Source organism: Gadus macrocephalus, chromosome 21 (genome assembly GCF_031168955.1).
Source record: "Gadus macrocephalus chromosome 21, ASM3116895v1".
In the NCBI taxonomy this organism is placed as follows: Eukaryota; Metazoa; Chordata; class Actinopteri; order Gadiformes; family Gadidae; genus Gadus; species Gadus macrocephalus.
The window spans coordinates 17,152,205-17,179,646 of record NC_082402.1 but is presented as its reverse complement, the minus strand read 5'-3'; the positions used below and the strand labels follow the sequence as shown (position 1 = coordinate 17,179,646).

At 43.3% G+C, this 27,442-nt stretch overlaps 3 protein-coding genes across 7 annotated transcripts in view; 1 reads left to right on the top strand and 2 right to left on the bottom strand.

Annotated features, from left to right (window-relative positions):
* The first annotated feature begins 1,989 nt into the window (after positions 1 to 1,989).
* On the top strand, positions 1,990 to 13,365 carry si:ch211-225h24.2 (uncharacterized protein LOC564539 homolog). The gene is made up of 4 exons (XM_060042124.1): positions 1,990 to 2,384; positions 5,417 to 5,485; positions 10,239 to 10,354; positions 11,392 to 13,365. The coding sequence occupies exons 1-4, from the start codon at positions 2,298 to 2,300 to the stop codon at positions 11,825 to 11,827; spliced, it is 708 nt and encodes a 235-aa protein (XP_059898107.1). The 5' UTR covers positions 1,990 to 2,297; the 3' UTR covers positions 11,828 to 13,365.
* The window catches only part of si:dkey-119f1.1 (Structural maintenance of chromosomes protein 6-like), a 201,691-nt gene continuing 180,439 nt past the window's right edge, over positions 6,191 to 27,442 (bottom strand). For both annotated transcript variants that reach the window (XM_060042093.1, XM_060042095.1), the window contains exon 28: positions 6,191 to 6,201. The gene's annotated coding sequence lies outside the window, so the exon portion shown is untranslated. The remainder of the gene's footprint in view (positions 6,202 to 27,442) is intronic.
* On the bottom strand, positions 13,778 to 27,299 carry fbxo25 (F-box protein 25). Of its 4 annotated transcripts, none has more exons than XM_060042114.1 (11): positions 27,167 to 27,299; positions 26,575 to 26,721; positions 22,064 to 22,167; positions 21,652 to 21,701; positions 20,409 to 20,501; positions 17,976 to 18,069; positions 17,418 to 17,602; positions 16,702 to 16,884; positions 16,224 to 16,367; positions 14,929 to 14,955; positions 13,778 to 14,714 (listed from the first exon to the last, which is right to left on the bottom strand). In XM_060042114.1, exons 2-11 carry the CDS (start codon positions 26,682 to 26,684, stop codon positions 14,625 to 14,627), a joined length of 1,080 nt encoding a protein of 359 aa, XP_059898097.1. In that variant the 5' UTR covers positions 26,685 to 26,721; positions 27,167 to 27,299; the 3' UTR covers positions 13,778 to 14,624. The 4 variants fall into 4 exon arrangements, with proteins under 4 accessions (XP_059898097.1, XP_059898098.1, XP_059898099.1 ...); XM_060042115.1 differs by having other exon boundaries at positions 27,148 to 27,275; XM_060042116.1 differs by lacking the exon at positions 14,929 to 14,955 and having other exon boundaries at positions 27,148 to 27,275.

Genomic DNA, 27,442 nt, shown 5'->3' with positions numbered 1-27,442 from the left:
GGGGGTTGGTTTGTAGTTGGTGATCTGCTTGAGCCCCTTCCAAACAGATCTAGAGTCTTTGGCTGAGAACTGATGTTGGAGCTTCTCGGAGTACTGACGTTTAGCTTCACGCAACGCCTTGCTAAACGCGTACTTTAACTCTATAAACCTTTCTCTATCCCCACTCCTAAACGCCCCCTCCTTCTGCAGCCGTAGGTTCCTGAGTTTGGCTGTGAACCAGGGTTTGTCGTTGTTATAACTCACCCTGGTGCGTGATGGAATACAACAGTCTTCACAGAAGCTGATGTATGACGTCACAGCCTCTGTGTACTCGTTCAGACAGTTGGTGGCAGACCTGAACACATCCCAGTCGGTGCAGTCAAAACACGCCTGAAGGTTCTCCACCGCTTCACTGGACCACTGCTTGGATATCCTCACAATATATTATAATAATTATAGAGGCATCCCCACAGCCAATCACATGACAATGTTTTTTTGTAAGGTAGCAAAAATACCAATGATTAACATGTGATATGGGAAAACATACTTCCTTATTCAATTCTCCATGGACGCTGGCATTCCCAGACACGCAGACACGCTCGCTCACACACACGCACACACACACACACACACACACACACACACACACACACACACACACACACACACACACGCACGCACACACACACACACACACACACACACGCACACACACACACACACACACACACACACACACACACACACACACACACACACACACACACACACACACACACACACACACACACACACACACACACAAACACAATCACGCTCACACACTCTCCTACACAGATAAGGGGAAGAATATTATGTTTACCAAGTAAAAAAAAGATGAGCACAAAATAAATGTGAACGTTTTTGTATATGATTTTTCTATTTTTAAATAGGTAAACTTTGGGCCGTGGTTTCAGCTGGCTGAGGTGTATTCTGCCTGTTCGGTCATCAGGTGAGTTAGCGGTGTGTTACATAAGCAGACCTATTTAAAGAAACCAAAATACCATATTATTTGATAACAGCAAAGTTCTGCTTGGGGGGACGTGAGTGTGTGTGTGTGTGTGTGTGTGTGTGTGTGTGTGTGTGTGTGTGTGTGTGTGTGTGTGTGTGTGTGTGTGTGTGTGTGTGTGTGTGTGTGTGTGTGTGTGTGTGTGTGTGTGTGTCTGAGTTTTTTGGGGTGAGAGAAACGTTTTCATCACTCTTCTCAACAAAGCTCCACCCTGAAGTAAGTTTTATCTCCTCTTCATTAAAGAGAATCTTAAATTGCAAACAATGGATACAAATTGTAAATAAATACCACACAATAAACAAAAGCAGTAAAACACAGTGGATCAAAGGTTTTACGGACCCTGGGCAACACTGAAAACATATTAAAGGGGAATCAGCATTATCACCACAAAGGGGGCCCAACGATTTCAGGTAATTTGAAGTTTATATTTGGCTAGGTGTATAAATATGTTAATGTGGAGGTTTCAGGAAGCCCCCTGTTCCTGTGAGAGGGGCCAGCCGTGAGGTTACTATGACGATACGAGGTAGTTCATGGTGGATACCACAAAACCCCTTCCTCTTGGTACCTCTACCACTTGAACACTTTACGTTCACACTTCACACACTTTACCACACTTATTACCACTGTTTTTGTTTCTGTTATTATTGCTCCCTTTTGTATGTTATTATTATTATTTATTATTGTGTTACTTATTTTACTTATTTTTTATATATTTAAACTTTTGCTTATCTTTTTTTTACTTTATATTGTATTGTTCCTGCTATGTGGCTTTCGAGGGAGGAACCAAGCCCAAGCATTTTACTCTTGTGTGTACAATAAGATGTAATACAATTCATTCTGATTCTGATTTTTACCATGGCAACCAAGGAGCGTAGGGAATGTGGGAGGAGCGGAGGGGATGTGGGAGGAGCGGAGGGGATGTGGGAGGAGCGGAGGGGATGTGGGAGGAGCGGAGGGGATGTTGGAAGAGCGGTCTGTTACAGTCCCTGGTTGTCGAGGAGGCTGTGCTGCAGGAACCAAAGGCATCAATAACACTTGGTAACGAGACTACTTGGGAACTGAGTGCCAGGCGTCGACCCGCGGACTCGTATGTTTGAAACATATGTTTTGATGGCAAGACATTTCTTTTCTGCAGGTCTAAGAAGAGCCTCTGACAACATTGTTATAAACCTGAAGTGCCAACGGGGATAAACGGACAAGGCTTTTTATTTATTTTTACGCAAAATAAAGTTTACCCAACCATTTAATAGAAAGAAGAGACTGGACGACGATGTTCAAGAAAAGCAGAAGCAAAGTGCTGGTGGATGACGCGTCAGAAGAGGATGACATGTCGTGGCACTACGACCACTGCTATAAGGTAAGGGTTCCGAACCCCCAGACATCAGATCAGCCTCTCGACCAATCTCCTCATTAGGTTGAATCTTTACAAATAATCCCTTCTGTTTGTAATTAGCCCTCGATCTTTCTGAATAATTAAATAAGGAGATGACAGCAGTTAAAGGAGGAGGTGTTGAGGTTTATAAAGACACACCCAGCAGTGGGACTGTGAAGACCCTCTGTTTGGTTATTATTTTAAGTTTTAAAATCTGACATTTGGAAATCGTTTCTAGGATAGGATCAGTTCCTAGTCTACTGAGGGAAAGGCTTTGTTGTGTCTGTCACGAGGTGGGAGTGACCTGGTGTGTGAAGTGATGAGGACAACAGGATGATGAGGAGCGCCTGCTGGAGCAACAAGTTGCAGCGACTCAACATATAGGCAAATTCGATTAGTAGTATTAATTTTACTTCACTAGGCTAGCTGTAGCCTATTTGAATAATTTCACTCAAGTGAAATGGGTTAGCCCTTTTCATTTGTAATGCTTTATGATAGAGTTGGATAGACAGGAAGGTATGGGAGAGAGAGGGAAGGACATGCAGTAAAGGACCACGGGCAGGAATCGAACCTGGGTCGCTGCGACCAGGACTGGGCTTTAAAGCTCTACCTGCTCTATCTTCCCTACAAACCTTTCTGACCTCTATTGAGGTAACGTTAAGATACGCGCCTTCCACCATGAACGTTCACATCGTCAGTTGAGTAAGATCCGTGTTTGAGGTCCACAATCTCCTGTGTCAGCACAGACAGGCAACTGGGCTCTGTGGGAGATCTGAGGGGTGGAGGTGAAAGGTCAGCACGAAGAGACACACACACGCACACACATGCACACACACACACATGCATACTCAGAAAAACTGACCTGGATTAGAACCGTACAACGTCCTTGCATAAAAAAGTGCTTAGTCATGTGATACTGGAGTTGCATGGACAAAATCTTTGCTCCAACTCGATTAAATGGCATAACGCATTGCATGGTGCTCATTGACATGGTAAGAAGTCACTACACTCTTTGCTATCCAGGATCTCTGGTGGCAGTATGGAGGCAGGAGAGATAAGGTTGTCACACACAGCAGGTAGTGCAGTAACTCCTACCAGTGCCTCTTCCCTTCCCAGCATAACGCACCCACTGGTGGGATACTGTCAGGGTCTCTGTGTCCCTTGGTGGGTGTTCTGAAAGACTCCAACCCTGGGAACCGAGGCTTGTGGCCCCTGGCCCTAAACCACAGCCCGACCCCTGCGGGCCCCAGCCCGCTATGTTTTCCAGCTGGCCATCACTGAGCGTGCGGCCCGACGGGTCACTGACCTCCCCCCTGGTGATGGAGGGGGTACGTCAACACACAGCTCTTGCTGAGTTGTCATGGCAATAAGTTATTCCAGTCAGAGATGGTAAGAAATATAGAAGGCTTTGAGCTCTGTCTCACCATGGAGGACAGCTCCATCGAAAGCTACGGGCTGAATGATGACGAGATGGAGAAGCCATGTGATCTGTTCTCATATTTAATGGAGAACCCTACAGCTGGGGGGTAGAAGACAGACAACAGACTGGACTTCAGCAGGGAAGGAGGGGGAGAGGGAGAGATAAAAGAGAACAATAGAAACATGAGTGCATGCACATACCCACAGCCCCCACCACCCACACCACACACACACACACACACACACACACACACACACACACACACACACACACACACACACACACACACACACACACACACACACACACTCACAGTGTAACAACATATAACATACCAAACAGAGATATGGGTGACAGAGGTAACAGACAGACAGGTACACAGACCAGCAGACAGACAGACAGACAGACAGACAGACAGACAGACAGACAGACAGACAGACAGACAGAACATGGCTTTAACCGTGAAGGAGGGATTTAAAGTTCATCTATTTGTTCTGCTGCTCCCACCGCAGAAGAGCCAGCGCCTGTTTGTGCTTGTGTGTGTATTCATGTGTGTGTTCATGTGTCAGAGCATGTTACTCAGTGTGTGTGTGTGCAGAGCGGCTCCATGTTAAACTCCACAGCTGTCCTTCTCCGTGTCACTGCTGGTGTACCTTAAAGGAAACAGAACGGATCATGTAGGATGACATCAAAAGGCTAACACGTCGGATAGAGATCAGGAGGCTAGGCTTAATCATCATGAGACTCAAAAGATACATTCATATGTTTGTTTAGGAAGAGACCCAGTTGCAATTCAATCTTGTGTTGGATTGTAATCATTCATTGGCCGGCTTTGGTTTGGTTTTATGTTGTATGTTGTTGAAGAAACCAACATATATTTTACATATATTTTCTCCCAAACAGAGACACAAAGCAAAGACAAAGCAAAACAAGATTTATCTGCCCCCTCTGAGGTGTGGAAGCTAAATTACCCCATGTTTGAAACATGACTCTGTATCCCCGAGCTCTCTCTTTTCTCTCTCTCTCTCTCTCTCTCTCTCTCTCTCTCTCTCTCTCTCTCTCTCTCTCTCTCTCTCTCTCTCTCTCGCTCTCTAAACTCCTCATTATATTCTATAAGTAGTAGTGTGTGATAACCTAACTATTCTTCATGTCATTAGACCTCTTGTGTGTATCCAACTCTCTCTCTCTCTCTCTCTCTCTCTCTCTCTCTCTCTCTCTCTCTCTCTCTCTCTCTCTCTCTCTCTCTCTCTCTCTCTCTCTCTCTCTCTCTCTCTCTCTCTCTCTCTCTCCCTCTCCTCCAAGCAACCTTGTGAAAACTCTGTTTATTGTACTGCTGTGGAAATAGTTTAAACTCTGTATGACAGGAATGTCTGCATACACTCTACACATCTCGGATCCTCGCTGTAGGCATGTGTGTTTGACGTGTTGAGTGAGCTAAAGTCCCTAGTCCTCAAGTCCTTCCAGTAAAATGTAAAATCCTTAATTACATTCAAAACATATGCAGAACACATGCTAGCCCAAGAAAAGGCAACTAAAGATTTTACCAAGCGGCACTGGTTTTCCTAACTAACTGTGTGTTTGTGCGTGCGTGTTTTAGGACAAAGACATAGAAGGAGTGGGCGAGGAGGAAGAGGAACAAGAGGAAGCTGCGAGTACCGGATCTCAGGTACACACACACAAAGACACACACAGACATGCGCACACACGAACACGTTCCTCATCCTCTACTGCTATACTCTTAATCCTAGAGCTTCTCTCTCTCCTGTCTTCATTAACTGTAGAAACACACAAATACTCTCCAACTGTCTGACCCCCAGTGTCTGATAACGCACACAAGGAATACTATCAAAGCCATGATGTCTGCTAAAGCCAGCATGAAGTGCATCAGTGGTGCCTGCAGTGTTTATCTGTAATCAGTCGTCTGTCATTCACCACTGCCCTCGTCTACTACACCTGTTCAGCCATCACCATGCAGGTTCTACCCTGCCCTCGCAAACACCTATCTTGTTTGTTGTGGTTACTCTAGATTGGGTGCGCGTCTGTGTCTGTGTCTGTGTCTCCGTGTGCTGTGTCTGCAAAAGAGCAGACAATTTGGATTCAAAGTGCTAATCACATAGCTACCATGGCTGGTCATGAATACAAACTTACCCTCTTTGGTTCGAATTTTGTCTAAGTGTTATGGTACAGAACGCTTTGCGTCCGTGTAAATGTTTGGCTTTAAATAACAGATATGCAGTGTATTCTCTCCCTGCCATGGCTGACCATTGTACAGGGCTGGGTGATGGTGAGGTTACAGGAAGGGGGGACTATTTCATAACCCGTCCTTTTTGTATGTAAGGATAAGAGCGGCTGGGCTGGAACCGGGAAGGAAGCTCAACATTCTTTAGAGGAGTTGGAAGAGAACAATCTCTGTGAAAGGAAAACAAGGTTGAAAATAGCCACAGCGTATGGAGGCCCATCGCTCACTCTCTGGTTGTATGGTGGACTCCAAATGAATGGGCACTGGCCTGGCCTGGGGAGCTGACCTTAGCCAAGTGGCTTTTATTAATAATGATAATATTTGGATTATTCCAAAAATCTATATTTGTTAAAACTTGAATCAGTGAAAAAAATGATAAAGAAGAGAAAAAAACAGTAAGACAGGGAAAGGGGTTTGGTGAGGAGAACAAGACATGGACCTCATGGTTAACATGGCAGGGAAAGCTGTGGACAAGCCCAAAAATACATTACTAACAAGTTGAGAACCAACGAGCAAACAAACCCAAAAGGTTTGAAGGGTTCACCATTGTGAAAGGCATTGAACCTCTCTGTCCGCCTGGGGGTATATAGGGGGGACACCCACCAATTGTCTAGCTTCCTCTTATGCGGTGTGGGTGGGTAGGTCATAGAGCTCCCCCTGTACAAACCAGAAGCCTTTTTTCATAACCTTATTTGTGTGTGTGTGTGTGTGTGTGTGTGTGTGTGTGTGTGTGTGTGTGTGTGTGTGTGTGTGTGTGTGTGTGTGTGTGTGTGCGCGTGCGTGCGCGTGCACGTGTGCGCGCGTGCGTATATATGTGTTTGCGTGCAGAGGATGTGTGGACCTCCATCTCGGCACCGGCTCGGAATGGATAGTTTAGTTCCAAGGTGTGGTGCATTGAAATTTAGATATGTCATTCAGACTTGAATTCACCCTTCTATTATATGACTTGCATTGCCGTAACATGAGGAAAGTAACTTTATGAATACATTTATAGAGGAAGGAAATCTCTTATACCCAAGTCCAGGCCTGCATTAACCTGCCATTGGGCCCTGGGGCTTAGAGGTTTCGTAGGCCCCCTGAGAGGGGATCCTACAATGAAGATATGTAAATTATTTTACACATCTGGGGGGCGGGCATCCACCAGCTACCACTAGGGGGTGCCCACGGCACTCCCTAGTGGCCCCATTTTTTCTCGGCTCATAATAAGCCTCTGATCTTTGTATGCCCCAAACAAAAATCACATTGTCTTGGGGCTACGCCGATCGGGGGGCCTATCATGTGCCAGTATTACAAAAATAATAATAATAATAAAAAAAAATACATTTACTGCAGATGATAGGCCCACTGATCGTCGTAGGCCCTGGGGCTTCAGCCCAGGTAAGCCTGTGCATTAAGGCGGTGCCAAGCCCCGTCCACACGGAAACAAGTTTTTGGTGAAAACACATATTTGTTGTGCGTTTGGGCCTGCCGACCAGAAGGATCCGTCGTTTTTGGTGGCCGAAAACAATGTATTTTGAAACCAGGTCCCAGGTAGCCTGGCACCGCCCACCTACCTACTTCTGCTCAATTTTCATTTCACTTCAGTACTAGGTCTGGGTCTGCTTCATATGCATGGGTTCCTTGGAAGCCAGGTTTTTGGCGGTCCAATCAGCGAACAGAGGGAGTGGCTGAGAACGATGACGTCGAGGTCGCGCGCCAGTTTCAGTTGTAGTCAGAGGAAGACCAGGAAGACAATGGAGAAGGATACGAGAGAAGCTATTCGGTCTGTTGTGGGATCGCTGCCGAATATCGATCAATTAAAGCCGGAGCAAGAACAAGCTTTGCTGAGTTTTGTTGGTGGCCAAGATGTTGTGGCGCTTCTCCCCACCGGGTTCGGGAAAAGTTTGACTTTCAAGCTGGCTCCGTTAGTGGTGAAGGAGCCGGTCCCGTCGCATGACATACGTCACGACCAAACGCTATGCGATTGATTATGGCAGATCCAGAGTAGCACTTGGCAGATCCAATCATTTTAAAACTTCAACAGACACCCGCCTCCAAGTGAGTGAACGTTTGTCAATTGGGCAGTTCCAGACCTTCTGTACAAATAGGTCCCAGGGTGGATAAGAAAAAATGGCCCAATCCGTTTTGGTGTTCGGATTCGTGTGGACGCCAGATATGCAAACGATGACGTCATAGCCCCCCCACACACACACACACCAGGAGGGGAAAGTTAGGGTTCCGTCAAATTTGTTTTGTTTGATTTGATTTGTATTATTTTTGTAGCTTTGTAAATGTAATTACATTTACAAACAGGCCCTTTGTAAATGTAATTACTAACTCTACATTCAAAAGTATTTTCTGCTCAATCTAAAAGGTTTAAAAACTGCTTTCTTCGACTGTCTTCTTCTTTAATTGGTGGAGAACCAGCACCACACAGTGGCCTTGAATATGTACTACAGCGTTTCTAAAGCTAGATGTGTTTTGTCATGAGTCAGTCTTTAAGGAGATATTCCTGAAACGCATTAAAGGAAAACGGAGGGGAAAAGATTGTTTTCTCCTGTGTGGACGGGGCCTCAGTATTATAGGGGAAATATGTTGCATGTTGCAACACCAGCAATATTTATATGCTAACAAATTGTGACACACACACACACACACACACACACACACACACACACACACACACACACACACACACACTACACCGGTAGCATCTCTGTTCTGCAAAGCCCTAACTATGACTAATTGAACTCGGAAGTATAAATCAAGATAATTTCATACACACTCACAAACACAATGAAGATATTGTGTTTGTGCTTTGTTTTTTATCTGTGTCTGTCACCTCGCTGTGCCGGACATTTCTAGTGGAGGAGGTTGCGGGTTGGAGACGAACTCTGTGAACCTAGAAGGTTCTCATTGTGTTCCTTCCTTTTTGATGGAAGGAAAGCCTTTGTTCACCAACATGTGTTCTCTCTTTTATTGGTTGTTGCTGCTTGACACCTCCTCTGATGGTTTTAGAGGATCATCTGACGCATAGGGTTAGCATTGTGTGTGTGTGTGTGTGTGTGTGTGTGTGTGTGTGTGTGTGTGTGTGTGTGTGTGTGTGTGTGTGTGTGTGTGTGTGTGTGTGTGTGTGTGTGTGTGTGTGTGTGTGTGTGTGTGTGTGTGTGAGAGAGAGAAAGAGAGAAAGCCCGGGGGATCAGTAACAACTGTTGGGAGGATTGGCGAGCTTCAGCCCCCTTGAAAAAACCTGCAATGAACCAGCAGTAAACAAACGTTGTGGTAATCTGGAGGATACACACACAGGGATGGGAGGAGGGGGGAGGGGGAGGGACCTCTGTGACCTTGAAGCTTGACCTTGGCTACGGGCCTGAGGCACGGAGCGTACCCAAACAGCCAAACAGTTGGTTTCATAATCCCTCAGGAGGAGGGAAGAATTCTGGCATGACAGGAGAATTTAGTGAAAGTGGAAGGGAATTACTCTGGAATGTACCTCACTGCCAAGCGGAGACAGAGGCGTACCGGCAGTCTCTGCCTTTTCAACGTCCCACTCGCCTCGCGCCTCGCACTGCGCCCTATCTCTATGGACTCCCCAGCTCCCCTTCAATACCAGGAGACTGTGGAGAGCAACAAGAAACCACTTCGGAATGAAGGACGTGCTTCAGGGGGAAGGAGAGGATGAAATGTGCCCGTGTGAACGCAATGAGTGGATTTGGCAACTATTTTAGATAGGGCATTGAACAAACAGTACCCTGTTTTTAATCAACAGAGTGGGTATATTTGGTCTTGCTCAACACGCCAAACATAGATTAGGGATTTTTGAATTCTGTTGCTTCATCTGAACTCCTCACTCTTCCAGGTTATTATGCTTATGGGTCTGCCAAGCATGTTTCATTAGATAGAATCATATATATATATATAATATATATATATATATATATATATATATATATATATATAGTGGTCATAAAACATAAGGAGTTTAATATTGGTTCATAACAGGATATCTTTAGTTAGTTAATTAAATCAGCCTAATTTAGGGGGGGGGGGAGCATATTGAAAAAAGAGAGAGAGAGAGAGAGAGAGAGAGAGAGAGAGAGAGAGAGAGAGAGAGAGAGAGAGAGAGAGAGAGAGAGAGAGAGAGAGAATAAGCTTCATCATACTAACAATAAGATGTAATTATTCATTCTATTTTTATCAGGAAGCTAAGGTGAAGAAGACAAAGTCCAAGAAGGAGAAGCGAGAGAAGAAGATGTTTTCCTTCAAGGACGATGAGCATTTCCTATTAACCGGGATCAAACTGTCTGACCGGAGAGGGTAAGTTCAAGGATAATAAAGGTTGAGTGACAGCAATACAGCTAGCAAATAACTAACAAGCTCTGTCGAGGCCTTTTGATATGAATGTACATTTCACTGTCTGTTAAGCTTTACTGAATATCGTCAGCTTTTCCTCAAAATAAACACCCCTTTGTTCAAGGGGTTGTTATTAGGGTTCACATTTTGAGAGGCAAACAAAAATTACCCACCACTTACGGAACTTTACATGGAGAATAAACGGTGTATTTATTTCCACTCCCTCCTTACGGACATTCCTAACCTTGGAGGTTCCTGCTGTGTATGTAAAGGAAAGGAAACTCATGATTAATCATTCCGCACTGTACAATCTGACTAACAATGGTTCTCTTTGTGGGGATTATCTCATTCCTCTGAGCATGGGGCAGCTAAACTACACCAAGCTAAGCTAACACACCCATTCCTGACCAACTACTTTTTAATTATTTGATTTATCCCTACTTGAGATATGAGTACCCAGAATTACCTTTCAACACACTTACTTTTGCATTTTTTTCAAAAGCACCTGCTGTCAGTAATTATGGCAAGGTCTTATTTTAATTCACACCCCTGCTTGCTGCGATTGGACAAAGTCCAAGTCTTGGTCTCTGATATCGTGACCTATACCTTAACCCCAATAAAGCCCTTACAAAACCTTGTGCCTAAACTCATTTGGGTCTCACTCTTGGGTCTTCTCTTTCTTGCTTCCTCACCAATAATGTAGATAATATATGGACCCATTCAACTTTAACGCAACAATCTTTTTACCTAGTTTCATTATTTTACTTTTTTACAATTCTTTATTCTTTGTCTTTTGTTTGTCGTAAAGGTGTTATGTTGTCTTGCTTATTTCCTGTAACAACCTTAGTTATAAGAGATTCTTACTGGGTTCCACCACCATCTATTGACGGATACTTCCCTCTAGTGGTCAGCTTAGTAGTTACTGTTGTTTTTAGATTGTCAATGTTTGAAATGGTATATTTTTTAAAGAGGGTGCTTAGTATGTATGTATGTTTTCCAAGGTCTCACAAGATAATGAAGGAGGATGAGAAGGAGACAGAGAAGGGGAAGAAGCCAGAGAAAAGCTCCTGCTTCTGGGAGAGCATCACCATGACGATGCGGCAGGTCACGCCCACCAAGAAGCTGGAAAAGATGGAGGGCTGGGAGCCACCTCAGCTCAGTGACGGAAACGACAAACCCATCAACGACGTGGTCCAGGAGGCCGTGAGCAAGACCAGGGACACTCCTGTGTCTTTACCCCGTTCCCTGGAGCTCCCGTTGGGCCTGCATTCCTGGAGGGGCCTGGGTCTGGAGGAGGACTCGTCCCGCTACACCAACCTGTCCGACTCCACAGAGACCTCTGCCGCCAGGTGGACGGCCCTGGCCAAGGTGAAGCTGGCCGGCATCAGAAGGAGTCGGGGGATCGTGTCCGAGAACTCATGGAAGGGCTTCAAATAGAAAGAGACACAGCTGACTCCCACCCTCTGACCCATCAAATCCCCACTCCCCTAACCAAAAGGCTTAAAATTCACAACAAACAACCGTTTGACTCAGAGCAGTGCTGGCATTGCGCTGTCGAGTTGTCCTCTAACACAAACAAAGGATCATTAAGACTGAACAGCCCACCTGGGTGCGGATCAAGAGATAGACAATCACGCTGAAGTAAGGCAAGCAATGTTACAAATTGCAGTAGCCGTTTATGCCAATTTAAACTCTTTCTAGAGCAGGGGTCTCAAACTCAACTTACCTGGGGGCCACTGGAGGTAGAGTCTGGGTCAGGCTGGGCCACATCAAGTATTCCACAAAAAAAAGTAGCACAACTGACTCAATCTAAGTTAATGATCGGGCTATAATTAGACCACGTTGGCTATGTAATCGCAGATTTAACTGTGATGGTATAGGGAACACCTTTAATACTACACAGCAGTGGCTCCCAACTTACTTCAAATAGTTTACCCCTAAATATATATAAAGTCAGGTCTGTCTGAAGTGAGCCCTAATATGTGAAATTATATGTGAAGACAGCTTTCTCTGGATGTGGTTTAGGTAGCAACAGACTGATAGGAGGGTCGGCGCAAGGAATTTAAATATATTGCAACGAATGATTGCAGAATGGGCTTCATGTTAAACCTTGGAATATTAACCATAATTTTAGTGTTGCAAACCACTTTCCAACGTTAACACTAGTTTTTTACACGAAAAACCGAATCCCATGTGGCATTTATACTTTTTTAATATTATTATATTGGCATTTTTAAGGTCTTCCCGCATTCCCCCTGGAATACAAACCCGTACCCCTGGTTAGGAATCACTGCTGGATAGGATTTATTTTATATTGAATATTTAAAGCTGATGCTACTGTAGAATTTATATTAAAACAGTATTTTCTATGCAATTCAAGTCTACTATCAAAGAATGTTAAATCCAACGTCTTCTAAGCTCTGGGGCTTTTTTTTCTGCTTTATGCAAATGTACAATTGTTGTTGACACTGTATTATGAACAGGCCTATGTGAGTTTCTATCTACAGATATAAGGGGTCAGGGTTCATAGAGTGGCTGTGAGGTTGATCTAAGGTTATCCATGTTAGTTGCTGGTTGTACTCCGAATCATCTGAAGACCTCAGCCGATTGCTGAATGCTATTTAACTACTCCAATATCAATCAACAATAAATTGACTGATTCTGGATTGAGACCAAGATTGGTCATACAAGCTGTAAAGCTGATTGTGCCTACTGCATAGCTACACATCAAATGATGATGGCTGATTTGTTTTATTGACTAATCTCAGTATCTTCTTTTCCTTTGGCTCTATATAGAAACGGCAAATGTGATTGACTGCAACATAGTGAGCGTATCCCAGTGTTGTGTATGTGTGAGATATTGAAGAATCATAGTTCTATATGCATCACTATTTTACAACTCATCCAATGTAACATGATGATTTAGGTAAATTGTTGATTTGAAAAGATGATAGTAAACACAATCTATTTTGAAATGTGCCTTTCATCCTCTGCTTCATCTTCTTCTTCTGCTTTGAATCAACATGATCGGATCAATCTGTTTGGCAAAAGTGTTCACAGACGCTCCACTATCATACGTTACTGTATCTGAAATAAAAAAGAAAGGGCCATCTTTGCGTGATCTGTGATTAGAGTTTTCTCCACAGCTTTCGCTCTGAATTGTGCTTACAGAACCTGCCAACTCTGAGGGGGTTGCAAGTACATTTTGACCCAAACAATTACCATTATGCTAAGCTTTCATCACAAACAATTACTATTGAGTCATTTAACAGACACTTTTATCCAGTCTTAGATTCATGACATAGAGGAGCAGACAGGGGCTGGACCTCATGCCCAGCGGTTCAGACCAGGAGATAATGGGGACACTGTATTTAAGAATCTTTGTTGGAAAAACAACAGTTTAATAAAGGTTACAGTAGCCACATTTCAGGAAGTTTAAAGTAAGAAAAGGCCACTGAGGGGTGAACTACTCCACCCAGTGTATCAGCTGAGATAAAACTTTACAATGTTCATTCAATTCATTGTTCCCTTAAAACAGAAAAGGGGCAACACACAGGGCTGAGAAGTCTGAATCTAACTGGAAACCATTGATACCCAGATGTATTCTCTCTTCTTTACATTTTCTCAATTCAATCGTCTCCTTGATTACAGCAGCAACAGGACCAGCCCCAGAACAACAAACAACACACATGTATAAATATGTATTATTATATAATAGAGCTACCACCCATTAACAATGTGAACTGGTAAGTACCAACACGTGTAGTGGATGATAAAAAGATATTACAAGAGTCGAGAAAAGAGAATGAATTAATTTCCATAAATACAATTTTACCTCGAGATCTCTGCAAAAAGCTTGCATCATTAAAAATTGTTTTGCAAGCATAAACATACAGATCAATTTGAATTTTTAGTGTATGATGTGAATGTTTGTAACAGGAATGCACACAAGAAATGGAGGTAAACAGAGACTTATAACTGCATAGGGCATGCAATTATTTCCTTCAGAAAAATTGGATTAATGAATTAATGAAAAATTAATTCATAAATTATTGTGTAAAAATATATAAACTATTAAACATTTTTCCACTCAACAAAAGCATTGAGTGGACAGAAAGATGACCTCAAACAGTGTCCTCGTTCCAGCTGAAGCACTTGTATTGAGACATCACACATACACACCTCCGGGGGCCCCCAGAAGGTAGACGGGGCCCTCAGAGCGGAGCGCAGGGCCTTAGAACTTGAAGAGGTCGATGAAATGCTGCGGGGAGACGGGCACCAGGGCGCGCTCCGGGTCCGCGGCGGTGCACGGGTGGCCGCAGTCCTGGAACACACAGACCCCACGTCACGTACCACACTGCGGGGACCGTCTGCAGACACTGGGCTCTCACCAGACCACATCCACAAGGACACAGCTACAAGGACAACACACTCAAAGCACATCGAGAAGTAATGAAGAAATACAGCAGGAATGGCAGATTGTGAAATGAGGGGACATCCTGAACACATGACGACAGGTGCGATAGGACAGGCAATACCTTGAAGAACAACCCCAGGTGGCGATCCTTTAAAACCCAGGGAAGAGCAGCAGGAGGGGAAAGAGGAGGAGCAGGAGGAGGAGGAGAAGGAGGAGGTGGGAAGGAGTTAGGAAAGGCAGGGAGGTTGCAGAGAGTCCCACAATTAGAACGCAGGGAATCAGGCAGGCGAGGATTCCAAGGGAACAAGAACAGTGACAATTTCGGTCATTGAAAGGAAATGCGTTTACACCACCCATTGTACCTCCAGGATTTAGGAGTGCAATATAACAAGATCATTTGGAGGCTGATCATCTTGTGGTAAAGATTGGAGAGTATAACCATGTCAAAATAAACATGTCCTCATGCCATGTTATGGAACGGGTTCACAGATTACCCCAGAGCTCTTGATCAGGGATTAGCTTTCTTTGCACAGTGCTATTAGCAACCATAGGCCAATAAGCACTGATACGTGGCATTTGTCCGTGTTTTCACCGTAAACACTTGAAGCACCGTTTCAAAACTTGAACTAATCAGAATCAAAATCCCTTTATTGTCATTGCACAAAGTGCAACGGAATTGGGGTAGAGGCTCTCAAAATAAGTGCTTTTAAAAAAGAATATGTGTTCACATGTAGACCTTAGGATGTGTGCATTGGGAAAATTGACCAAATAAAGTGTAGGAACTGAATATCAATGTTTTATGTGTGGTTTATCTATATTATGGAATAAAAGTAAATCCAACTAAAGCTTCCATATCACTTTAGCGCCACTCAAAAAAATATTAAAGAGGCCGTATTATGGGGCTTTCCAATGAGCAGATCGCAGAGATGTCCTGGTAGGACCATAACACTGGTTATGGGTCTGTCTATGAATATACATATATTCATAGACGCTGCACTGACTGCTGTGATACCTCAATGTCTTGGTTAACAAAGATAACCAACACATAGGCCCACTGTGTTTCTATAAACCAGTGATAGCATAGGCCTGGAGGGGAACACAGGTATTGTTGTTTCCCTTTGTGTTGACAAACGTAGGCTAATTATTGTAGGCGCTTTGGATAAGGCATCAAGTGAATGTTTCAAATGTAAATTAATTGCATTCAGGTGTTAGAATGACCACAACAGGAGAATATTTAAATCCAATAAAACACAAAATGGTGTGCATATACGGCTATAACAGAAACTCAATGAGGCCTTCAAACCGTACATCAAAAACTATTTGGATGTTTTTTAAGTATGAACTGTAAATGTAGATCTGCTGTCACCGCCACCGGCTACAGTACCACTGGGGGTCCGTACTGGGAGGTGCTAGTACCTTCCAGAAGAGGATGCTACAGTGCCGGCAGAAGTGCAGTGTGTCTCCGTAGTGCTCCCTCTGGGGGTTGTGCCTCTGCAGGCTGAAGTAGAGGCCCTTCCAGTCCACACTGCCACTCTCAGTCAGCACCATATTCATGGAGAACTGTGGACAGAGAGAGGGCCAGTGGAGGAAGAGGGCATATGCCATCTAGTGGTCTGTAGAAGTATTAATTTCAGTCTTTTGCTTTTTATTAAAACAGAAGATTTATTTGAGTTGATTAAATATCTAGCCGGGCAGTGTGACAAGCCACCTGTCGATAACTCTTCTTCGATACTATTTGTATTTTTGACTGACTGGAAATAAGTCAGTCAAAAATACAGCTTCTTTATAGTCAATCTTCATTTCATTGTGTTAACTTTAAGTAACGTTAGACATGCTTCACGAAATGGAGTTCTTTGTAGAATGGACTTCCTGACATGTGATGGTTTCCTCTCACCTGTCTCTCTGAGAAGTGAAAGAGGCAAAGCTTCCTCCACAGATTCCGGTTCTCACTGAGCATGTGCAGAGTTGGAATGGCCTGTCCCAGGTTGATGATGTCGGAGGCGTCGGAGAACTTGTAGAGGATGGTGTTGTGTGTGTCCAGTGGCAGGTCGCAGAACTTGGTGCCATTGGACATTTTCTGCGTGGATGAGGATCACATAAACGGGATTAGATTGAGCTGTGGGCAGGAGCCCATTCGGACAATCCTTTAATTCACATGCAACACAAAGTCAAGCCATGACCTCCCACCAGGTTGACATTCTCCACTTTCACCCTCTAGTTTAATGTTTCTGATGTCTTATGTATGCTGGACTACAGAAGCATGGATTTGTAACTAAAAGTCATGGCCATTCAAGCACTGGAGGAGAAGGAATAGTTCAACAACCGAAAAAGTTCAGCATTCCTTCAAACAGGCACAGACCCATGCACAGTGTTTCCTAACACTTGGGTTGCACATTTGCATACGAGGCCCTGAGAGATTGCCAATTTATAAGCTGTATATTTAATGGTACATATTTTGTACGATTACAAGACCTAACCATTTGTACCCATAAGCAAACTACTACTAACCACTTGAGGGGCCTAATGTTGATGAGGTTAAGGTTGATTTTCAGATCCAAAGCAAAAAAGTCCCCAAAGACCCTCTAGATCTTTGCCCCAGCTAGGCAATACCTTGGGGATGTCTAGGTTGTGGAGCTGCAGCTGCCAGTGGTGGATGGTGTCCAGCCTGAGGAGCCAGACGTTGATGCTGCCAACCAGCACGCACTTGCCCACCCCCTTGGTGAGGGCGTGCATGGTGCAGCTCAGGTCCTGCAGCAGCTCCTTGATCAGCCGGGGGTTGTAGTGCTCCTCCAGGACTGTCACCGTCGCACAACAAACACAAAAGAAACGCAAGAATGAGTAACAAAACAGGGCGGCCTCTGGATCTGGATCTGAACTGTAGCGGCAGCGCGGTTACAAGCAGAGGTCACGCCATCGCTGTTTTGGATAGGGTTGAAACAAACGCAACCTGCTGCATAGAGCATGCCCTGAGAGAGCAGCGTATAATTCAATGGTTTGAAAGGCCTCAAATGTTTCAACACTGATGCCTGCTGGCCACTGTCCCACTTTCAGAATTCAGAGAAAACAGAGGCCTATGATAAATTACAAGAGAAGGGAAGAGCAGCTTGGGAAGCATTACCAAACAAATAATTCTGCGTCACTCACTCACTCATTCCCTCACTCACTTACCCTTGCATACGATCTTATCCAGTATGTTGAAGTAGTTTTTCTGGGCACCACCACTCAGAGAGGTCAGCTGGGACTTTGCGATGAGCTGGAAAAGCTGTAGTCAGAAAGCCACACTAATCAATCCACAGAGAAACTCTTTGACAAAAATAGATAAGTTAATGTTATGCCGAAGCCACAAACAACTACTTCATAGGGCTTGTTCATCAGAATGCATCCTCCGATTTTTGGGTTGGCGATACTCCGCCATATTGAGAGGACTCAAGAGAGTTGTAGTACTGAAAAATCCTGAATCAACATGACGGAACCTTAACCTAGGTTAGTGAATACTTGGTTATTTTTCCCTACAGAACGGACGGCTCCAGAGGGGACTGCTTTGAATTCAATAAAAAAAGTTGGGCAAAAGTTGTAGGAAGGAGGGGGCGTGTGGTCCCAATGGCTACGACCCGTTTGTGATCATGTTTTAATACCATCGTTCTTTAGGAGTGTTATCAGATTGTTTTAGAAGAAATGCGCCTCACAACTTGGTGTTATACTACAAGGGTCCTAGCACCTTAACCCTCTCTGGGACCATCAACATCAACCGCTGACCAGACGGAGCTCCGCACATCAAAAAACACACTGGGGCGCATGTTGATGTCACCCTCTCTCACAAAGCTTGACCCTTACAGAACATAACCTATGTTCAAGTAACCATTGGCTTTTAGCGCAGACTGTTATGGAGATGTATGATCAATACACATACCAGGCCGTGATCATTAAATGTGTAAGAATGATTTTTACTGCGATAGATGCACTATGTTGTGTTAAATACGTAAATAGGCTATTACCTCCGCTACGTCCTACAACTTGTACAGTGTCCATGTTGACCATTACACAGATACCCCATGGGGATGGTTGAATGGATGTATTCGCAGGCTAAAGCCATACAACAATTCCCCTTGGTGCGATTCAAATCAATGGCAGTGTATTTCCAGCGTAAGCATTTTATTAATTTAATTGTATTAAACAATGTTGTGTTCAAAAGGACCTTAACTTGTAAGCGATGACCTATAATTTACATTAACAGACTAAATACATTCACAGATTTATCAAGGAACCTCGTCACTTGACGTCATTTGATAACGATGACATAATTTGAAAGTACCAACCAACAATACACACAGTACAGGCCAGTACAGGACCCCTTACACAATGCAGGCCAGTACAGGACCCCTTACACAATACAGGCTAGTACAGGACACCGTAATGGTTGGAAAGAGGGAGGTTAGGGGGTGTATTCAGTTGGTTGCAATCTGCAACCTCAACGCAAGTTGCTTCGAATGATACACATTTTAAAGGACTTTTAAAAGGAGACATATGTGTTTTCCCAACAAGTAAACATAGTATTTGAGTTCCAGAAAACATGTTTTTGAAGCTGTTTGCTGGAAATAGCTTTTAGGAAAAAAGATATTGTCTACCGCTATTCCCCTCCGTTTCAGTCCCTTCAGAATGCGCTGTTTCTGGTGTCTGTAGCGTTGATGCAAATGAGCTGCTGCCCATTGACCAATGAGCTGTCAGACTGAACCACAGCATGGAGGAGAAGGGATTGTTACCGTTTGCTGACTCCTGGAGCTCCTTATCTATATAATATAATATAACATAATAATATTACATACGGGTATTACATAATATATCTAATATCACGGCAAAAAGCTATGTGCGCCTCGGATGATATTATGAATAATAAAGACTGTGTGACGTCTCTGGTACTTCCACAAGTAAAGACTCGTAGTGGGGGATATCTCGGCCATGGTTGAGAAGAATTGGGGGGAAGGAACTGCGGACGAGCAGCTCCGGCTGGGGTAGCTCAGCGGCAGTCCGGCAGCTCAGCTCCGAGAGTACAATCCCTTTCTACTCCATGTCTCCTCCTCCCGACTTCCACCGAAGCTTCGGCGGCAGCTCCGGCGGGGTAAGCTCGGCGACAGAGAAAGGCATTAGCTGCAGGGCTAGTGCCGAGTTCCCCCCGCCGGAGCTGCTCTTAGCGATTTTAGCGATGCGATGATTGGAGAGGAGTGGGGAAGTGGGAGGTAATATTCAAATGTGCCTCCTTCCTACGTAGGAGGGGGCACCGAAACTGACTCGCTCGTTTGGTAGCTGGAGGCGGGCTGCTTCCAGAAATGCGTATCTCACTGAAAAAATCATGTACAGACTTTTTTCAAAGTTTGTATGCGTGTGGGAGCACCATGTACCCACAACAACACCCCCCCAAATCCCAGGAAAAGTGTTGTTTTCATAATATGTCCCCTTTAATGAATGAACAATGACCAAAAAAAGCCTCACTATCTACACAATGACCAATCCCAATGCTCCATGGTTCCGAGGTGACGATGTCACAACGTACAGCACGTACAACACCAGACATCTACAGATAGGAGGATTCACTTTTTTGCTTACTTTGGCTACATAGTTGAATCTCCTCAGGTCTTGGATGGCGCTGGAGAAGTCCAGGCGATTGAAGGCCTCTCCCAGTGTGCAGTAGCCGTGGCGCTGTGGGGACAGAGGTGTCAACGTCCACACGCACCGATGCACTCCAACACCAGGCCGTGGAGGCCAAAAGGGCCCAGCTCAGACTCATTGAAGACGTTAGAAGTTAAAATAAGTTGTTTTTCCAGAACTCTAAAACGGCGTAAAACAAAGTGTTTTGACGACTATTTAACAGATTAAATAATCTGTTGAATGGGCATTATGATAACGGTCTGATTATCTCCTCCTTTGGAATTTTGACAGTAATTACAAAAATTTGAACCCCAAGCAACGATTGGCGATAGCCAAAGTCAGAGCCAATCCTTCCATTTATGATCTCTCCATGTTCAGTTCAGTGACACACTGTAGGCTACTGGATGGGGTATTTTCCATTAGATAATCACGTTTTTTTCTCCCTTTAGTTCTCAGAAAGTGTGTGGATCAAGGTGATAAGAAAGGTGGTGATCTAATCAAAAAGGATGGTTAGCCTACAGTTGTTTACATAATTGAACATGGATTGAAACCCCATATAGCCTAGGCAACATTGTGAATGAACATCTGTCGAGATCAACCATGAACTGGGTGGGTCTGACTTTGGATAAAGTTGATTGGGTGAATAGGGTGCATCACTCAAGAGGAGGAGCTGATTTATTATCAAATGCCTAATTTAACACATTATTTAACTTATGTGGTGGCACCAAAACGAAGCAAGTAGAGCAGCGGGAAAACCCTGTAAAATATGTGTTTTTAGTATATGCTACACGTGAACCTCCTAAGATGGGGCATTTTGATTGGTTCACTATCTCGGGATATTGGGCATAACCCATGATTGAGATCTCAAACTCGGGATATTGTTTTCATCGCAAAATGTCCCACTTTGCAAGTGTTTAAAAACAAATAAATCCTGGCAAAAAGTCTTATCTTGTTTAGTTTTGGAGTGTTCATGTTTAGTATATACTAAACAATTAATTGTTAAATATCCACTAATACAGAACATTTCTCAGTAGAATAATATACAATGCAGCATTATTAACATTTAAACGCCTGATTTTCCTACCTCGATTTAAACCAATACACGCCTTCCATCGAACGCATTCACACACACACACAAATGACGGCATGTGCAATGGATCTCAACCAAAGCACATTGACACGTTGAGTCTCTGACACTCACCTCTTTGGTGCTCTCCTTCTGCACGTAGATCCACTTGTCGCTGAAGTCACCTGGACACAGAAGTCACACACAGATTCACCCTCACATTCGGAGTACACAACAACTCTTAAGCTTTCCTTTAGGCTGATATTATCCTATACTGAAAGATAAAATAGCGAAACATGAACATTACACTGTATAGTTCCATAGTACATCCTATAAATACATACAGAAAAGGGTCCAGTAAAAACCAAACCGTATAGAATTACTCAAGTCAACTATGAGTAGCTTGAAATCGTGCTCGAGTACGTAACCCTCTGACTTTACCTTCCATACCAATCACGGTTTTGAACAATCTGCAACACATGTTTGTACAAATGACTCAAAGCGCAGACGTGTGGACACATCCGTTTCTCGTTACGCCTTCACTCACATTGGGATTTGGTGTTGTGGTTGCAGATGTCCTTCAGCGTCTTCTGATTGGCTGGCTCACTCACTGCTCCCACAAACAGGTTCTCCCCGCTCACATCACAGAGTCTATTTCCACACCATTGGGAGACACAATTACATAATAGTTTGTTGCAATGAAAGTGACTCTGGGCCAGGGGAGACAACCCATAATTACCAAGAGTTTTCAAACCAGGCCTCTAGACATAACTGCTCGACTAGACATATATTTAGAGCTTATTGTTCAGAATTTCTCATGAAGTGGTGAATTGTGTCGGGTGTCTAGTTCCTCAAACAGTTTGTTTTATTTTCACGTAGATGGAGCAGACACCCAAATGCAACTGGTTGTAGTGGCATCGAACCCATGTCGGTTAAGTGACCCCACCTTGTCGCCCACGTGAGCTGGTTGTCTGGGAGGAAGGGGGGAACGACAAAACTCTCCAATATTCAGAATTTGAACTGCAGTACACATCACAAAAGCTTGATGTCAGTGTTACATATTAAACATCTGAGCTGTGTTACGACAATATGGTAGGGTTATGCTTTGTTACAAATTGCAAACGTCTTGTGTTGGATACAACCCCTCCCTGAGATGGACGTCCCACCCAGAGCAACGCTACAGTACCATATTAAATAAAATCAAACTCAATAAAATGCAATGTAATGTATTCACAAACACTTTCAATAATGCAAGAGGAAAAGACCTGGATGCTGCCTGTTTGCATCTATGGGTTTAGTCCGAAAGGGAGATTGAAGTCAGTGAGGGTCGCATCAGGAGGGGCTACTGCATTCAGAGGCATTCACTAACGAGCGTTGATGGAGAGATCAAAGGGGGCACCTGACTGATCACTCCAACCAACCCATCAACACAATGGACAGAAATATCAATGATCTATTACGCATGCAATGCATATTATTGCCTATTAAGGGGCCAAGCACAGTATGTGAGGTCCCCTGTTGTGTTTGTTAGTGTTTGTATGATGATTCTGCCAGAAATACCTATTCAGCCAAAACCGGTCGCTTTCTATGAAACTTGGGTGGCTAAAGATTACCGAAGAAAGAAATGTACACTGTCCCAATGGTGGCACTATAGCAAACCTGACCACTTTGACCTATAGTCATGAAGCCTTTGTGTCCAAGGTTCTCCTCATGGTAAACCACTTTGCCTCAAAAACCTATGCCCTCAGTCTGGATCAATATTCTGTCATTATTTTGTGAAATAAATAAAGAAGTTTTACTTAGTTAATATCCTTTGGTCAGTACCATCTGTGGGTTAATATCTTCCTTCTTACAAGAAGGGAAGTCTGTACACTGCAATAAAGCCCCCAGGAGTCCATCAGCACGGAAATGTGCGTGGCTTAAAAACGTGGATAGACTTAAATGGGGATCAAGATGGACTCCTATGACCTTGTGTCCAATACTAAAGTTGTTATGACAAAATTCTGAGTAAGACAGAATAAGACAATCAGGGTAAGGCATCAAAATGGCCGTGGCTTGTGACTAAAACTGACATCGTTCCTAGAAGGGATGTTTGATTTCAGCGGGACCAATTTTGGAACTTTTGGGGTTGAGGGTTCTGACTGCTCAAGGGACAGTCGATTGACAAAACAACATGGCCGCCAGAGGCCCAAAAGGTTTAGGTTATGTGCAAGTTTGTGGTTTAACACAAAGAGAAATGCTACTTATGTCTGAAATGTATTATATCTATAATCCAGCCTAGTTCACTGATACACCACATTCAGATTGGAGGACTGGGGTTTGGGTTGGACCAGCCAGGCTGGCTTTGCGGGTCAGATTGGGCCTAGTACAGTAACATGGATGGGATGAATGAGAACCACTGTAATCCCTCTGTCTTTATCCATGTCACACATTAGCACTCGCATGTTTACACACACAGACACACAAATAAAAACATTAGGGATGCACCGAATAGGTTTCGGCCGAAGAGGTAAAAAGGCTGAAAAAATACACTGAACATTTTAATTTTTGATAAAAAAAAAAATATATATATATATATATATATAATAATAATAATAATACATTTAATTTAGAGGCGCCTTTCAAGACACCCAAGGTCACCTTACAGAGCATGTAGTCATCATTCAAAACTATGTAAAACAGACTAGGAATAAAAGGAAAACAGAGGTTAAACATGAAGAATAATAATAATTAATAACACTCAAAGACGCCTAAAGTGAAGGGGGGACCTCACTAACCACCACCAATATGTAGCACCCACTTGGGTAATGCTCGGCAGCCAATCGGTGCCAGAACGCTCACTACACACCAGCTTGAGGTGGAGAGTTAGGGATGAGGTGGAGAGTGAGGGAATAGAACATTTAAACACTATCGACCATATTTAAACACTATCGATCACATTTAAACAATATCGACCACATGTAAACACTATCGACCACATTTAAACACTATCGACCATATTTAAACACTATGGACCACATGTAAACCCTATCGACCACATGTAAACACTATCGCCCACATTTAAACACTATCACCCACACGTAAACCCTATCGACCACATTTAAACACTAACGCCCACATTTAAACACTATCGCCCACATTTAAACACTATGGACCACATTTAAACACTATGGACCACATGTAAACCCTACCGACCACATGTAAACCCTATCGACCATATATAAACACTATCAACCACATTTAAACATGTAAACCCTATCGACCACATTTAAACACTATCGACCACATTTAAACACTATCGACCACAAGTAAACACTAGCGACCATATTTTATATATATATATATATTGTTTTACTCATTTATTTAAAGGTACATTGTTCTTAAATTCTTGCTATAAGGTCTACTGGAATGTTAGAAAACGTTCAGTATTAAATAAATATTTTGTATCAAATTTGTAATTTATATTTTATTGAAAAGCAAGACAAAAAAGTTAATAAAGGACATTTAATTGTTTGATTTATGCAATGGTGAAAAATTAAAGCAAACTGAATGAAAAACAGCAAAAGCAACATTCGGTTTCGGCTTTCGGCCAAGAATTTTCATTTCGGTGTATCCCTAAAAAACATGACAACCAAAGAGAGATAAAGGGGAGAGAAAATAGAGAGCAGGAAAGAGAGAGAAGGAAAGAGTGAGGGAGAGAGAAATCCAAACTCAAAAAGAGAATGTGTCGTTGAACGTTCGGAATGCAATGGCATAAGATTTAATGTGGGCTTAGCCTTGAGAGGATAGCAGATACACAATTTTAAGAACAATATTGAAATGTGATCTTTGAGATTGCCACTTTGAAATAATGCTGGTATAGATGACATTGACTAGATTCCAGTTAACTAGGCTTCATAAAAAAATACAAGCAGGAAGAGTACTCTGTGGTCCACGGTTAACATACTGATCCTCATCGTGCCACCTGACCATCAGACTATCTCCTGCATAAAGAGACCCACAATAGTGTGTAACAATATCTATGTAATATTCCTGTTCTCCATTCTTTTTTAAGCCATTGGTGGGAAAACTGATCATCATTAGCCATGATTAGAATTAAACCAATCACTTGTTGCTTTAATCACTGAAACCTAACGACAACTTTGATACGGAGCAGCTCATTTCGAAAGAGCTGCAGTAAATATCTGTGCTTCCTATTGTACCAGGGAGTACACACTATTAACCATCACCAGTGGGTTCTGGAGAGAAGCTCCTGCCATGTGAAGCCTCTTTCGCTTGATCCCGCTGCTCCGACCGGGAAGCTGTTTGGACTGTAGCCCAATCATGATGTCACACGTAGATGACGTTACACACCATTGGCATTGTGCGTCTCTTTATGCAGGAGATGGAGTGGTGATGACAGGGCAATGTGGCACGATAAGGAACAGTTAATTGACTATAGCGTCCCTGTGTACCTGGAGCAGCCATCAGGGCCTGGTACAGAGGCTTCCCCTTTCCACTAGAACCTTAAAGCTGCGAGAGTCATCACAACAGCAAACACACTGTGTGCTGTGTTCGCTTATCTTTGTGAGGTACCATTAGAAAGCTATATTAGACAGTTTAATCTCTACCTGTCGATGGAATTGAATTGCAATTCAAACTCCAAGGGAGTCAATCAACCTAGAGTTCAGCGTTAACTCAGTGTTTGTTAAACCTCCGTTCGTGGAATACCCCACAGGCAACACGTCTGTGATCAACAACATCAGTCGCCATTCAATAGAGTTCTATCTATCCACTTCTGCAATAAGACAGCTTATGCATTTCTTGGAATAACAACCTAGTTAAATAAAAGCAATACTATTAGCAAGAAAATGTATTAATTATAGTAACAATGACACCTCGTATGTTTACTACAAGAAACATGTCTTATTCTGTGGTGGCCACCACAATCCACTAAAAACATGCATTAAGCATTCTACAAAGAATCTTTGGAAAAGAATAGGGAATGGGTAAAAAAAAACTAGTTCAAGATTGAAAATAAAGCATTAGTGTGTCAGAGAAGGGAGGATCTGTTCTTACACGTCGATCTCGTTGGGGTGGTCTCCAAACACCACAGTCCTCTGCCAGCCGCCCTCCGCCTTCCTCCAGCTCCACCCGGGCGACCTCCAGTCCTGACCTAGGAAAGGCATCTTCTGGAGGGAGGGCTTGGGATGGTGGAAGGAGAACCTGAGGAGGATGGAGGAACAATGAACCAATGGGTTTTAGCCTTATCTAAAAGTGACAAGCTGGATTTTTAATCGCAGCTGTATTAACTATCAATGATTTGATCTATTGTTGCAACGCCTGGATGTTGTATAGATGTTGTGTAGATGATGTTGTGTAGACATGGATACATTCGGGTGTACATGTATTGACACATATCGGTGCATTGTTCGTCTCTAAAGTTTGCCACGTTGGAGACGAACATTTTTATTTCTCTACATATTTGTACAGAAGCCTACATCGTTTAGAGAGGACAAAACCTATGGCAATATAATGCATTTAGACATTTCTCAACTGCATTGACATAATTTTGATCTAAATCATCTAACCGATGAGATTATGTTAAATATGCTGAGGTAAATGAAGGAATACCCTAGGTTTAAAACATACCTTGAGTTGGCGGGCTGACCTTTGCGTCGTTAATCGATAAATTCTCTTTTCCGAGGAAATATTGACGGAAGTAAACACTGAAAGCCACACTAACACAGACTGATGGGTGGAATGTGGAACCGCCTACTGCTCCTCTATCATTGGAAGAAGCTCATCCTGTTGCTACCCAAATCCCGCGCTACGGATTGGCCAGCTTGATTATTAATCGTTTCTTTTTTTTATCCCCTTTGTTTTGGTGAGGCATTTCCAAACACGTGACTGGCTGAGCTCGCGCACATGTTGGTATGTTGTTATT

Excerpts from the sequence above, each read along its gene's own strand:
- si:ch211-225h24.2 (XM_060042124.1), top strand. The coding sequence starts at position 2,298 with ATGTTCAAGAAAAGCAGAAGCAAAGTGCTGGTGGATGACGCGTCAGAA. Across the intron at positions 2,385-5,416 it reads ACTACGACCACTGCTATAAG|GACAAAGACATAGAAGGAGT; the intron begins GTAAGGGTTCCG and ends TGCGTGTTTTAG. Across the intron at positions 10,355-11,391 it reads AAACTGTCTGACCGGAGAGG|GTCTCACAAGATAATGAAGG; the intron begins GTAAGTTCAAGG and ends ATGTTTTCCAAG.
- fbxo25 (XM_060042114.1), bottom strand. The coding sequence starts at position 26,684 with ATGCCTTTCCTAGGTCAGGACTGGAGGTCGCCCGGGTGGAGCTGGAGG. Across the intron at positions 18,070-20,408 it reads GATTCAACTATGTAGCCAAA|CTTTTCCAGCTCATCGCAAA; the intron begins GTAAGCAAAAAA and ends TTCTGACTACAG. Across the intron at positions 16,368-16,701 it reads TTCACTTCTCAGAGAGACAG|TTCTCCATGAATATGGTGCT; the intron begins GTGAGAGGAAAC and ends CTCTGTCCACAG.